The 15,738-nt window shown below is 43.7% G+C and overlaps 1 protein-coding gene across 2 annotated transcripts; it reads right to left on the bottom strand.

Moving 5' to 3' along the window:
* Positions 1-936: 936 nt before the first annotated feature.
* Positions 937-13,154, bottom strand: LOC139535453 (PAK4-inhibitor INKA2-like). 2 transcript variants are annotated; one of them, XM_071334860.1, is made up of 2 exons: positions 12,455-13,154; positions 937-4,006 (listed from the first exon to the last, which is right to left on the bottom strand). In XM_071334860.1, exons 1-2 carry the CDS (start codon positions 12,524-12,526, stop codon positions 2,855-2,857), a joined length of 1,224 nt encoding a protein of 407 aa, XP_071190961.1. In that variant the 5' UTR covers positions 12,527-13,154; the 3' UTR covers positions 937-2,854. The 2 variants fall into 2 exon arrangements, with proteins under 2 accessions (XP_071190961.1, XP_071190962.1); XM_071334861.1 differs by lacking the exon at positions 12,455-13,154 and adding an exon at positions 5,174-5,306.
* Positions 13,155-15,738: the final 2,584 nt, after the last annotated feature.

Below are 15,738 nucleotides of genomic sequence, written 5' to 3'. Positions count from 1 at the left end.
TTAGAAAGGCAGGGTAGGATAGATATAGGTCTGTAGCAGTTTGTGTCAAGAGTGTCCCCCCCTTTGAAGAGGGGGATGACCAGATGACTGTATATTGTATTGCATCTCACGATCTACTATAGTCTTTTTCATCTGGAATGCTCACTGACCTGCTCTAAGAACGTCACGTTATGTTGCAACACGTTCCCGTTCGCAGCTGTTGTGAATGTGTGTCTTTTTACGCAAAACAGGCTTTATACTTGATACAGTTCTGAGAATGTGTAAGTATTTCATTTATACATCAATGTCAAGCGCATTGGCATCACCTCTGCTTTCTGTAAGGTGTGTTGGACAATGACCCGTGCACTGCCCTAATAGTGCCCTTCAGAAAGTAAGGCATTGGGTATACTATATATAATGCTTGTGGATAAGTTGCTGTGTTTGAACCCAGTGGTCCCTGGCACGGAGTGTCATATAGTGGTTCTGGAGAAGAGAGAGAGAGAGTCAGAGTATCAAAGTGTGCCGGCCTGTATGTTAATTTATTTAAAACGCTGATGGGCGTTGCGATACAGATTTAGACTTTTCCCTGAGTTGATGCACTGGAGATGATTCGCTTCACACTAACCAAATTGTCAGTCATGCTACAGCACTTAAGCCTATAGAGAATGCAGGGAATAGAGTAGAGTAGGTCAAATACCAGAACTATTCTCAGTAAAGGGAAAGCTTGATCATAGTCTCACAGGGTATACTGTCTGTGGTAAATCTGCTGTTACCATTATATAACAAAAAATATCCCCCCCAAAAAAACGAAGAACTATTTCAAATCTAAACATAGCGAGACGGACTAATTGGTTTGAAGTATGTTGGGGGTGTTAAAATCACCCAATAAAAATGGGTCACCGATCAAAGAGTACATTTCTGTTCGGAACATATAAATTACATTTCCAGTCGAGGAACCAGAGTGGCACGTCTTTTCAGAAAACAGTTTAATGTACAAAGAGTCAGTGACAGTTTTACACTCAGTAACACTTTGAGGTTCGCAGAACCACAGTTTTAACAACAGTGTTAAAATGACAATTACAGTTGTAAATATGAAGAAGACAGGCAGAGAGGCTCTTATAGCATAATAGGCTTTGTCGAGGCGCTCCGTCCACGTGTGACTAACTGAATATAATCTGACCTGAATATTGAAAAACCCACCATATGTGTATAGCGATATTTAACAAATCTATTTCAAATTCGTGTCTGTTGAATGCATGGATGCGCTGATCTTTCACATCAAATCAACTTCTCAAGCCACTTTTATTACCGAGGGCTGAGGATTTGCATACCATATGTCTTCTAAAATAAGATAAATATTTTTTTGTCATTTCAGTGATTTCACTGAGGAAATGATGTGGAGCTCAGCCCTGGGAAATGATGGTAAAGGGTGCATCATACTGCTCTGTGAAATCTCCCCGCAACGCCTCCATTTCTTTCATAAAGAGAGCTAGGACTAACCACATATCGACTGGGTTCAATCTTCCTCTCTTTAAGTCCCTTTAAATGAGCTGAACACAATGGCTAATAGACTTTGTTGACACCATTAACATGTTCATTAACATGTTCATTAACATGTTCTCCTGTGGTTCTAGGCGCAAAAAAAATAAAAATATGGCTGACTTCATTAGGTATAGTACTGTATGTACATGTGGAAGGATTCACTGTAAACATTCTCCTCCTCAGTCCTCTGCTATCTACTTGAAATCTCCAGGCCCTGCTTAGCATTAGATACATATTACATACATATGCAACGTCCGCATCGCAGTTTAGGGTTGATTTGAAAAAAGCTTGACAGCCTACGCTAAATGACTGCACCTCTTGTCTGTGCTGCTGGCTTGTCCTTATGTAACTGTAGGCAACCAGATGGCACACAGCTCTCGCTCTCTCTCTCTCTCTCTCTGCCATGTGTAATACACTACCCAGGAGGATTGGCTGTGAGTCAAGATGTGCCATCATGTCTACAAGGCAAGAGTTAACCCTATCCTGGAGTGGCTTTGTGTGTGTAGGTGGATGGTGAACGGTGAAAGTGTAACGGACGTGGTTCGGAACAAAGGATATGTGATGTGATGAGTAACCTTGCCTGAGACCTGAAGACTTGCATTAGCTCCCCAAGCTAACGCCTAGGCTTTACCTCAGCGGGCTAGAACAGTCTTGTGGTGCACAGGAGATCCAGGTTCAAACCCAGTCGGTCACACAGGCCCCATCCCGATCCCTGAGTGAGGTTGATGTGACAATATTAGACTCTTGTGTATTCATCCAGCTGTCTGACTCTGGGCAGCGAGGCGAAGAAGCACCTGTGGTCATGCTCAGTGGCAGTTCAGTGGCAACTGTTTCACAACGTCACAGATAAAACATTTACTAGAGCCCATGCAGTACGTGTAACAGCTGTGTTCTATTGCTAGATAGAAGTACAAGATGAGACATGAGGGTGGAGATACACTTGGGTGGGACCTACAGCAGAATTCAAACATAATGAAACAGGGTTGAGGTGTGAACCCTGACGATGAAATTCAGAGCATTTCTGAGCATCGTGTCTATATTGAAGTACCGTCTATTGTATAAGTCCAGGGCACTTATGGACTCATTCGAATCCTAACAATTTTGGTGAACCCATCTATAAGAGGAAGTCCTGCTTACTCTCTCAGTCACAGCCAGTGAGGTCTTAGGATTGTCAGACAAACAGTTGCCCTGATAATCTCTCTGTTGGGAAATAGTGTGGATATTCATTCCTCAGTCAGTCCATTCTCTGAGAGGAGACAGACAAACACACAAACCTCCCAGAGCTCCCAGCCAAATCCCCAACACCTGCCACCACCCTGGAGCAGCGTCAGCATCAGACCCACACAGCCGTGTTGTAGTCAAACAAGGGCTGCATTTTCTCCACTCTGGCCTCCTGTCTCCACTCTTGTCTCCTGTCTATGTAAATCTCTGAGAACTGGCTCTGGCTGTGTCTCTCCTCAGCCAGCTGGGGACATGGCCGGCCCTTACCCTGCTGCTGCTGTCCTACACCTGCCCAGAACGGGAGGTAGAAGCTTCCCTTGGTCTGCTGCTTGGCCACTTTCTTGGGCCTCTTGAAGAGTTTGGCCTCCTGGTTCTCGGGGACCATCCAGCCTGGCCTCTCCTTCAGGAGCTTGTCCCTGTCGGGCCTCACGCTGCGCAGGAACTTCTTGAAGATGTTGGTGGTCAGAGAGAACTTCCTGCAGATCTCCTGGGAGCGGCTGAGACGGAGAGGGTGGGCTGGGGAGTCGGGCCTGTCGGCTCCGTCCGCCCCCACACAAACACCCCCAATCATCTCCTCCTTCTCCAGCTCAGGCAAGTCCAGCCAGTTGCCCACCAGGTCGGCGAAAACGTTGTCCCCTAGGACCAGGGGCTGCCGGTTGCGGCTGCGGCTCATGAGCGAGGAGGTCCAGTCGCTGGAGTCGTCCATGCTGTCCTGGAAGTAGTCGCTGTCCAGCGAGGGGCCTTCCCTGGACAAGCTGTAGAGGATGCCAGGCAGATCCACCACCTGGGCTGGGTGAGCCGGCTGCTGATGCTGCTCTGGAAACACTTGGCTAAGACGTGGGCCACAGTACTCCACCTGTGGGGCAGTGTATCCAGACACTCTGCGGGGGAGAGGGAGAGGCTGGCTCTCACTCTCAGTCTCCAATGTCTCCAGGCTGGAGGAGGAAGGAGAGGTGCCCAGGCTGCTCCGGTGCCCCACCCGGCTCTGCTGCTGCTGCTCCTCCTGACCAGTTGTCCAGTCCAGGGGGGGCCTGAGGGTCTCATCGTGGCCAGGTCTGAGGGTAGGCTTGAGGCTGGGGATAGGGCAAGGGCAAGGGCCACATGTGTCTGCTGTTGGTGGTGGGGCTGCCCTTTGGATGGGCCTCCCTGAGATGTCTAGTTGCTCCAGCACTGTCTGCACTTGTAGAAGCTTGAGTTCCTGAAGAGCCCCCATCATGGAGTTCATTTGAGCATGGAGGCCATCTCCTGCCTCCTTCATACAGACCTGTAGGGAAAGAGAGGGGAGAGGGAGAGGATGAGAGAGAGGGGGGAGACAAACACAACAGGGAAATGGCCAGTTAGCTTCACCCGCAAACGTCATCCATTCAAGCACTTCTATAACACATCTATAACCCTCGGTCAAACATCGACCACTGTTTACATTGCCCCTCTACGTTTGAACTTAGTTAGATCACAGCACCTCTTAGGACAAATGAACAAACTCAAAGACGAACCAAAATGTACACATGGCACTAACATATTTAGCCCTCACAAATAATGATTTGTTTTCCATATCTCCATTAGTGTTGCTACAGTTTATCTCTCGCTGCACCGTAGCCCTTCTGTGTTTTGAGGCCACTCGTGTTTTTTTGTTCGGTCACGTGACCCGTTTTGAATGACAGGGCCCCCATATGGCCTGCGTATGTGAGAGGACTCTGTCGCTCAGCAGCTGTAGGGAGGAGTATCTCTGGCTTCATCTCTCCCACGCTCTCTCTTTTTCTCTCTTTTTCTCTCTCTTAAACTACTCTCTCTCTCTCTCTCTGTTCCAGCATCCTGTGGGACTGAGCTTATGTCATGTGACCAAGCTATAACCGTTTCCCCTGCAGCCAAGCAGTCCCTGAGGCAATAGCGTGTCTTTAAAAATGAAGCCACGCACCCTGGCTTACTTTGAACTTGGCTGTTGATATGACAGATATGTCTTCGGAATTAAGAACGCACAGATGCGAATGCTCCTCCTTAAAGGCAAAACTGTGTGATGTTACAGAAACAGAAGGAAAAAAGCATTTCAATCCACGCTGATATCGTTTTGAGAATGCCATGTTGCATTTGAACATTTGAATAATGGATTGGAATAACAGATCATATTTCAGTAGTCTGACCAACTATGTTTTCACTGTTTTCACTGTCTCTCTGAATAGAGACACCTTTCACTCAAGAACAGCTAATACAACTGGGTAATACAATTGGTCCACCATACCAACAATGTAACATTATTTGTGTGCACTTTATAAGATTGCTCCAACTCACAGTAGAATGCAAACATCAGAACAAGTTGGATAAAATGCTGTTCTCAATCAAATGAAATATAGAAAACATCAACTTTATACCTCACTCCGTACGTCCAAGATATTAAATCTATCCATCAGTCCAAGATCCTAATAAATCATCTTACCTTGTTATAACTTTTACACAAGTCTGTTCCTCTCTCTTGGCTGCTCTGTCAGTCCGTCTCTACTCTCCACTCTCACCTTTCAAACAGCCCTTCCTGCCAACCCCTATATGTAGCCCCTGCCAATCAGGGCCAGTCTCTGTCCTGGCAGCCAATCAGTTGTGTCTGTCTAGACGTTAATCCCTAACCGTGGGGGTGGGTTCACTCAAGCACACATTAATTGACAAAGACTGGGTGAGAGTCAGCAGCAGTGGAAGTGGTGTTTGAGGTAACAGCAGTGTGAGTTGGGGGGGTGTGAGGGGTGTTGGGGCAGGGGTGAGTGTTATGGCGGCCTTGCCATATGTTTAGATGTCTAGAGGGATTCAATTATTGAAGAACAGGAGGGGGGTGTATCATAAGTAGCAAGGTCAATGATATTGTACTTGGGGACTGTGGTGCACATAGGTGCGAAGTGCGAAAGCATTGGACCAGTAACTACAGTAACTAACACAATAGCAAACGACAGACAGGAAAGTATCACCAGAAGTGATTGAGAGGTGAGAGGTGAGAGGTGAACATAATAATCTGCAGTATGTCCTGATGTATGACGTCACAACATGTTTACAATATGTTAATAACATGTTGTAATACTTAATACGAAGAGTGACCTGGTAAATCTGATTTTTTTAAACCTGCAGGCCTACATCAAAAGAATAAATCAATATAATTTGCCTGAAAAATCATTCAACATTTTGCAGACGTTCTTGCTTAGAGCTGATAAGACGACATGGTCAATCTTTCAACAGTTGCAAGAGCCACTGTACTGACCAACCCTAAACTAGCCTTTCATCCCTTCATATTCAAACAAAGATACGTATGCATGAAGAAGCACTTGAAAAGGTCTCACAGAAGATATCATAATCCATACGCAGCTCAGCTGACGTTTCCACCCAAAATGAAACGCAACATCAGTAGAGAGACAAAGGAGTCTTTGTTCCTGAGTAGCCATTATAGAAGGTGAAGGTAATTGGAACAACGAGGTTGTCTCTGTGTTCCCCTGCGGTTCTAGTCGCTAAAACATATGGCTGACTTCATTAGGTATAACTAGCCGGAGTCTTTAGAAGCTGGTGAACAGGCTTTATATAATTACTGTTTACCTCAAACCACATCAAGGTTCAACCAGCATTGCCACATGGTGCACACAGTTGGGTTTTCCCGATTATCTCCATAAAACAACATGTGGAATTGTCAATAACATTACGTCAGAATAATTCGAAAGATTACATCACAAGGTGCTGAAGTTCTACAGCTGTACTGCGACCTCTTGTTTGGAGATGCTACTATTCCTATTCACATGGAATCTATCTGGCTGACCTGTTCATGCATGCTTACTCCAGGGACTGCAGGGCATCGAACACTGTCTCTCTGGTACCATTAGCTCATTAAAGCCATATCTCAAATACTGAAGCTAAGTCAGCAGCTCTCTGTAATGTTAGTGTGTTAGCATTACTTCAGCAGTTTGATCTGTCGGTGTCTACCTGTAGACTGCAGACAGTTGGTTAGTGACTGAAAACGTATTAGGAAGTAAAAAGTGCAGGTTAAGGACAATCCAGCCGTCCTCAGGCAACAAATGCAGTGATGCAAGCGGAATGTAATTGGCAATTAAGTTCTGGATGATTCAAATGTGGGGAGTAATCACTGGCAGTCCGGAATTAATGTTGGATGATTACCCATTAAAAGTTACATGTCTCTTAAAAAGGCTATGAGGTGCCACGTCATATCAAGTGTGCAAAGGAGCGCTCAACAGCTATTACACAGTTAACATTCACGCTAGTCGTTGAATATGCATGAATGTGAATGAAATCCCACCTAGCATAAATAAATGAACACTATCCTTGCACTCAATTGAGATTAAGGTCGCGGCTCTTGAGTGTTCTCTCCTCATTCAGTTAAGGGGGGAACAAAATGTGAGCAAGAGTGACGCATTTGTCACGGTTAAATCTGTCTCCCTACGTGTACACAGAACCCTTATTGACGCGGTTGAACTGGATTCATTGACAAAATAAACAGCATCCAAAACACATTTCTTTAAGTGGCAGTTCAGCCTAATAAGGGAGTGTCAACTAAACACATGTACTTCATGTCATGAATTTAAAAGGGAGCCATTCAGTGTTGATGGCCAGAGGTAGGAGAAATGAGAGACCAAGGAAAGGTTATCAAACCCTGGGCTATTAGAGAGGGCATTTATCATGCACACACACACACACACACACACACACACACACACACACACACACACACACACACACACACACACACACACACACACACACACACACACACACACACACACACACACACACACACACACACACACACACACACACACACACACACAACCCCTCACACACCTCTTATTGAGTATGAATGGTAGGTTGTATTGGTCAAGGGCAGTACTGGGATCTGTATCTAGGGCATACAGACCATGCCTCTGTACTGTCCATATAGCAGAGCCCTGTGGTGGGGTGAGCCAGGGCTCTACGCTGCCCATAGACCAGAGGTGGGGTGAGCCAGGGCTCTACGCTGCCCATAGACCAGAGGTGGGGTGAGCCAGGGCTCTACGCTGCCCATAGACCAGAGGTGGGGTGAGCCAGGGCTCTACGCTGCCCATAGACCAGAGGTGGGGTGAGCCAGGGCTCTACGCTGCCCATAGACCAGAGGTGGGGTGAGCCAGGCCAAGCCTCTTGGGGCCTTTAACACTGGGAGGTGGTCTAGTGGGCAGTTTCCTGGCCTCGCAGACCCTGTTTCTGCCTTAAATGATAAAGCTGGAAGGGAGCAGTGGACATTAGCGACATCTTTGGAAGATCATTTTTGAAGTCAGTTGGTAGTCAAATCTAGAGACCTAATGATCGACAGCAGATGAGAGACTGGAACAGAAGTCTGTAGATGTTGTGTGCTGTGCAAGTGCTCACCGAAATTCATAACAATAAAAATAGAACACTTTACTAGATCATTGTACTGCAAATGCTCAAGATAAATGTAATGACTTACCTACTACCATGACATTCATTAGGTAGGTCTTGAGCAACTTGCTTATATTTTCGGGTTGGATCATTTATTTTCACTGTGAATCACTTTCATCCGATCTCAATGATCGCATCACGCAAACCACCTGCCAATGTGACCCCGGACAATTTTAGCCAAGGGGAAGGAAGGGCCGGCTGGAGAATGGAACCACAAGAGATGCTCCAAACAAACTAACTGAGACCACTGCTCCGTACCACTACTACCCCTACGCCCTGAAGGTAACAAGGAACGAGGAGAGTCTCCGTGAGCACAGAAGCTTGGTTCACCACCTCAGGACGTAACGGTACTGGCATAGTTTTTCTCTCAGAAGTTCCACCTTCTCACGCACACCCTCCCTAGAATAGCATTCCAAACTGACAGATGGTTATGTTTGAAATGTCTTGAGGCGAATTAAAGATAAAGAAGAACCATAAAAGTGAAATTAGTGTTGGTATCGATGTCAAAAGCTTTGGTATCCTTTTACGCGCTGAAGTTACATCACCATGCAGATGTTCAGGAGGTACTCGGGGGAACATTAGTTGCCTTGAAAAGGACTGAATCTTTGTCATCGCCGTTGTGCTTAGCAATGTTGCTTTGTTATACACCCAAGAATTTGTTTTGCCATACAGGACTTTCATATGAAATCAAATCAAATCAAACTTAATTTGTCACATGCGCCCAATACAACAGGTGTAGGTAGACCTTACCGTGAAATGCTTACAAGCTCTTAACCAACAATGCAGTTAAAAAAAGTTACTAAAATATTTACTAAATAAACAAAAGTAAAAATTAATGAAAAGTAACACAATACAATAACGAGGCTATATACAGGGGGTACCGGTCCCAAGTCAATGTGCAGGGGTACAGGTTAGTCGAGGTAATTTGTACATGTTGGTAGGGGTAAAGTGATTATGCATAGATAATAAACAGCGAGTAGCAGCAGCGTAAAAATAAATGTGTGGGGGGGGGGTCAATGTAAATAGTCCAGGTGGCCATTTGATTCATTGTTCAGCAGTCTTATGGCTTGGGGGTAGAAGCTGTTGAGGCTCCATTTTGGTCCTAGACTTGGCGCACCGGTACCGCTTGCTGTGCGGTAGCAGAGACAACAGTCTATGACTTAGGTGACTGGAGTATCTGACCATTTTTGGGGCTTTCCTCTGACACTGCCTAGTATATAGGTCCTGGATGGCAGGAAGCGTGACCCCAGTGATGTACTGGGCCCTACGCACTACCCTCTGTAGCGCCTTACGGTCAGATGCCGAGCAGTTGCCATACCAGGCAGTGATGCAACCAGTCAGGATGCTCTCGATGGTTCAGTTGTAGAACTTTTTGAGGATCTGGGGACCCATGCCAAATCTTCAATCTCCTGAGAGGGAAAAGGTGTTGTCATGCCCTCTTCACGACTGTCTTGGTGAGTTTGGACTATGGTAGTTTGTTGGTGATGTGAACTTGAAACTCTCGACCCGCTCCACTACAGCCATGTCGATGTTAATGTTTTCGATGTTTTCCTGTAGTCCACGATTAGCTCTTTTGTCTTGCTCACATTTTTGTCTCTGACCTCCTCCCTATAGGCTGTCTCATCGTTGTCGGTAATCAGGCCTACCACTGTTGTGTCGTCAGCAAACTTAATGATGGTGTTGGAGTTGTGTTTGGCCACTCAGTCGTGGGAGAACAGGGAGTACAGGAGGGGACTAAGCACACACCCCTGAGGAGCCCCAGTGTTGAGGATCAGCATGGCAGGTGTGTTGTTGCCTACCCTTACCACCTGGGGGCGGCCCGTCAGGAAGTCCAGGATCCAGTTGCAGAGGGAGGTGTTTAGTCCCAGGGTCCTTAGCTTAGTGATGAGCTTTGTGGGCACTATGGTGTTGAATGCTGATGTTTAAACAGTCCATAGCATGATATATATAACATCCACAATAAGATGATTAGACTTAGGTAATTAGGCTAAGCTACAGTCCTTATTCTATTCCATTAGTTTCTATTCTATTATATTGCTCTTATTCACACCCCCTTGCTTGTTCTCTGCACTGGTATAATGGTAAATGGGGGTTCAGGGGAACCAGCGTAGGCAGACACAGACAGACATGTGGGAACTTTGGCATCAGCAACACCTTAGGGGTACAAGACACTCCAACAGATTGTGCTCTGCATGGTACAGGAGTGGACAGACTCAGGGAGAGTAAAAAAACAACAACTTGCATCTGCTCTCTGTTTCTGCTTCATCACAGGGATGACAGACTCCCTCTTCTTTTGGGTTTGCAAACTGTGATATGGCAACCATCACTTCACACAACACGCCATACCATGGCTCCCTCCTGTTGTGATCAGAGTGCCAGGCCAGTTGACAGACGTGGAGCTAATTCAGTGCAGACAACCCAGAAGCCACAGAAGTGTCATGTTACAGACCATGCATGCCTTGCCCTGGGCATGTGGGTTAAAGAACATTCTACCCGTTTGAAGAGCGTTCCAATAGGAGTTGTGCCAGTTAATGCTGCTTTGAAAATGCTGTGTGTGCATCTGCCAAAAGATTTGGAACATGATCAGGGAGAACCCAGAATGTGGATCGTACACTTCAAACTGAGAATACTGTTTTTTTCCCTGGGTATCTTTAATCACAGAGTCCCTAACAACGGCCCTATGAAAACAGAATCGATTTACAGCAATAGCCTATCTATTTCAGAAGACTGTCTTCAAAATCCATCACAGTCACGGGAGTGTATAGCCTACACATGCCTCTGTGTTTGAAAGTTAGGAATATTAATAAAGCAATATTAAACCAACAATCTGTAACCCCTCCAAATTCACATAGCAATGTGATTTATAGATTCTGTCATTCTCATTGAAAGCAAGTATAAGAAGCGGTAGATCTGTTCTATGTGCGCTATTTCTATGCTTCCCTTTAGTTAAGTTTTGTTTTTATGTCTTTTACTTTCGGTTTTGTACACCAGCTTCAAACAGCTGAAAATACAATACTTTTGATTATAGAAATGATATTTCACAGCGGTTTAGATGGTACAATGATTCTCTACACTTGCTTTGTCACATAAACTGAAATTCGGCAAACTGTTAGAATCTTTGCAACCAGGTAATGGCTGAGCATTTTCTGCATATTGCACCATTAATATAGGCAGCGGTTGAATATCTGAAGTTTAATTCCAAAACACTATATTTCCATTTTCAGAAATGTTGATAAATGGACTTTTATTGTTTAAAGAAATTATGAAAGATTGGTGTGCTTTTTCAATATTTAATCATGACATGGGGTTGTTCAACATGTATTTGTTTAAAATCTATCACTTGATGGTTTCATTTCAGAGAGACAAATAATAATGTTTTCTTGCTAAATGCTATATATCCGCATCACTCTCAGATAAATAAGTAGTACTGCTTGGTTTTACACAGTCAAATGTAACAAAGAACTGTACAAATGCTACATTTGTGACATCAATGTTTAAAAAATGTTTTATGAAATAGAGTAATATGAGATTGTATGTAAAACATTTACCTTTGACATTGTGGTCATTTAGCAGATGCTGTTATCCAGAGCGACTTACAGTAAGGGCATTCATCTTAAGATAGCTTGAGACAAGCACATATCACAGTCAAATATACAGGATATGAACATTCCATTCCAGCTAAACAATGGATATATAGCGTTTTGCAGAAAAACACATTTTCATACACATCTAAAATCTATGAATTAAAAATCTGAGAACAGTAATTTTTACACACACATGAAAGTACCCATAAGCAATCATGTCTGATGAAAAAACACTATTGCAAAATAATTGTTGGCCATAGCGTTTTGGAAATAGTCTTCATAGAACATTGAGCATCTCATGGAAAGAAAGGAGCGCAGGAAACTGCTTGACCATTCATTAGACTGTACCATTTCATCCCGTCCATCCCAGACGCATGAACAACGGTCTGCAAGAATCATAGGATCGAATGTTCGAACTGAGCATTTCATTTGCTGGAGTTAACTTATTTACAAACGGAGTCAATGGAACTATGCCGTATTATGCAACCTCAGCTGTATAACAACTAAATATGAATAACTAAATATTATAATTTATATTTTTGTAGTTGTTTACTTATTTTGTGACCCAGTTGCATTTAAAATGTCCAAAACACGCTACAACTAAATGCATATACTAAAATTGGATTTCAGAACAATAGTTGAAGTAGAAACAGAAAACAAACATTGTATAATCAGAAAACTCAAATAAGATGACATACCAGTTCCTGCTTCAGACGTCTCAAGCAAGTATCCATATTTTTGCGCTCTGACATGTAAAGCTGTCGTTCCATTTTTGTAAACGTAAGTAGGCTTTGTCAAATAAAATACTTGCTCATTATTTCAAGCATGCCTATCACAAAAGTCACATAGTCTAAGCTATTCAATTTTCAGCGTCATGATGATGGAACAAGCAAAAACGCCAATATTGTTCTGGAATGCGCGCGCTCGTCTAGTTTTGGATGTGGATTCCAAAAGCACAAACTCTCGAATCTGTCGCTCTGTGTTGGGTATATTTACTCCAAATATGATTGATTGTTTAGTCCTAAAGATTATTTAGGTTTTCACGATTGCCTGTCGATATCTCTGACTTGTCATCCCCTGCGTTGTAACCTAGTAATCTTCTCATTCATGGGGAGCGCTTACGTTGACCACTCAATTTCCTCCAATGAGATTGCGATGTTTATTTTTCTTTGGCACTGTGCTGACGTTATAGCTGTAATGAAAAGAAAGGGAATATATTTGCAATGGACTTTATGAGTTATGGCCATGTGGTATTAAAATAAATCAATCTACATTTCATTTGAAATATAAAGTAGTTAGGCGTTGACTGTGTTTTAGACTAGAGAAAATACACATTTGAACGAAGTAGCAATTGCACTGGTGTGTAGACACCTGCTCGTTTGAAATGATTGAAATGGAATGGATTTGACATTGGAATTGTACCAGTGGAGGCTGCTGAGGGGAGGACAACTCATAATAATGGTGGAATGGAGTCAATGGAGTGGTATTAACCACATGGAAAAGGCTTCTTAGATACCATACCATTTACTCCATTCCAGCCATTATTATGAGCCGTCCTCCCATCAGCAGCCTCCACTGAATTGTACATATTCTCGAAGGATGGGATGTAACACTGGACCAAAAATGTGTACAAGTCAAAGCCTCCACTTTCGATACACAGACGATGATTGGTTGAAAGGCAAGTTGGGTTATGCATTGAATTGGTATTCTTCAGAAAAATAAACCCAAAATGCATAATTCACATGACGAATGCTGGTGTCCTGCCACTCAAGTCATACACACAACATTTCCTAGTCATTTTTTGCACTGGAAAAGATAGGTAGGTAGTGACATTGGGCCAGTAACCAAAAAGTTGTTGGTTCGAATCCCCAGGCTGACTAGGTGTAAAATCTGTTAATGTGCCCTTGAGCAAGGCGCTTAACCCTAATTGCTCCTGTAAATTGCTCTGCTAAATGACTAGAACTACAAAGTGTCTGCTAAAATGAGCAGCACATACTGTCGGTTATCTCAGGAGGGCAAAGTATTGTCACCCTCACAGTCAGCAAGGAAGCACCTGAGTGACAGTCCTTTGTTGCGTGACCTGGATACAATACTCATTGGAGGAATGAAGGGGTTGATCCTGTAAATATCCCTCTCTTGCTCAATTGAGACACTTGGACCAGACTTCAGAAATGGAACTTGGATTCGCAGCTCCAGAGCTCCTTGTGTATGACCTGATTCCATCTAAATTAGTACTATTATCGTCTTGTATCTGCCACATGTTGGGCTTTCCCAGATGGATGAGAGAGGAGGAGGTAGCTCTGACTTCAATTCCAAAAGCAAGGAAATGGGTCTGGATGTATGAATAAATCATCTGAAACATCGGTGTACTTTAGGGAGAAGAAGAGAGGCTGCCTTCAACACGCTGTCTCTTTTTATTAGACAGCTTGATTTCCCACTGTTGTTATTACAGTATTATGCAAATATGTTTGCATTCATTCATGTGCAAAGAGAAGCTCTGTTACCCTTGTTGGGTTCATGTCTTTATGCAGAGTTTCTTGCCCAGCAGCGTAGTGTAATGAGATGTATGTTAAATATGTTACAACGTGACTTTCTTTTAATGAAGAATGTGAACCCATGCATGACCCTGACCTGCAGCTGCCCTCCTGCATGTCCCCACTTCCCCCCAGCTGTCCGCAGGACTATGCCGCCTGTGGAAACTTATCCAGTGCCAGACCACACAGCACACACTACTGCAGACACATTCAGCAGCAACAACTGTTCTCCACACATTATCCCACTGCAAAGCCAAAGAACATGCTTTTATATACCGTTAATTGAGTTTAGTAATAGGAAGTGCATCTTGTCTTCAGTTTCTTGCCAACCACCTGCTTCAAACCCAGCTCCATGTACTCTTCTTTCTGGTATTAAAATGGGTCACTGCATCAGCCACTCCCCGTTTGGCGAGTTGAGGGTCACACTTAGTCAACAGTTAGTGCCCAGATATCAGCATGCTGCTTAGTTAGCATTCATTTATGACGCATTGCAGTAGTCTTTTTCAATTGATGTGCTCTGTGCTGAACTGTTGTGTGAGCTAGAACCAGGAGCCAGATTGTCATCAGTTTATGTTGGAGTGAGTGCTCACCCAGTTTGAGCTAAATTGGCCCAATGCGCCATCATCGTCTTGCACAGTTTCTCCTCGTCATCATTGACTGTTCCTGGCATTAAGGGATGAAGCAAATTGATAGGGGCTGATCAGATGTTACCTTGTTTTGAAATGAATATGATCTCCACATGCCACTTTCTAAAATGTAGGAACGTTGGCTCAATGGTTGAAGACAAGCCTGGCCCCTTGTGGCTATAATTGGAATAACACAGTTTGAGATTGATAACACTATTTTACATTAAACGAGAATTCGAACCATTTCAACCATGAAATGAATCATTTAAACCACAAAGTGGAAAAACACATTCGAAATATCTTCACATGTCTCTCCACAAGTAATAATTTATAATCATTGCCTCTGAATTTGTGGTTTTCATCATCTCTTCAGTTTTCTCTCTTATATATTTAACAAACTGCTCAGTAGTTGTGTGGTCACACTGTCAAGTTAGCCACAATCTGACCACATAGAGTTGGAGATATGCAATGACTACATGGCCGGTTCTACGGGTGGCAAAGCCGAGCATGGAACCCCCAGATGGAATTTGTGCCCCCATAAACTTAACAAATGGTATAGGAATTACCTTGCCTGGTTTTGCCAATGTAGCGCTGCTGGGCCTGCCAGTAGAGGCTACATGCCGTGTGTGATCATTATCTGAGGAGGGGGGGGATGTAATCATGTAATATTTAGTAGTTAAAATCCCAAAATGCATTCTGATTGGCAGTGGTGTAAAGTACTTAAGTAAAAATACTTTAAAGTACTACAAAAATAGTTTTTGGGGGAATCTGTACTTTACTTTACTATTTATAATTTTGACTACTTTTACTTTTACTTCACTA

The sequence above is a fragment of the Salvelinus alpinus genome, chromosome 12, assembly GCF_045679555.1.
Source record: "Salvelinus alpinus chromosome 12, SLU_Salpinus.1, whole genome shotgun sequence".
NCBI lineage: Eukaryota > Metazoa > Chordata > Actinopteri > Salmoniformes > Salmonidae > Salvelinus > Salvelinus alpinus.
The sequence above is the reverse complement of the archived record's forward strand: the minus strand, read 5'-3'. Positions and strand labels throughout refer to the sequence as shown.

What these genes read in the sequence shown, in the direction of transcription:
- LOC139535453 (XM_071334860.1), bottom strand. Translation starts at nt 12,526, where the DNA reads ATGGAACGACAGCTTTACATGTCAGAGCGCAAAAATATGGATACTTGC. An exon ending in GACGTCTGAAGCAGGAACTG is followed by an intron (nt 4,007 to 12,454) that starts GTATGTCATCTT and finishes CTTTCCCTACAG; the next exon opens with GTCTGTATGAAGGAGGCAGG.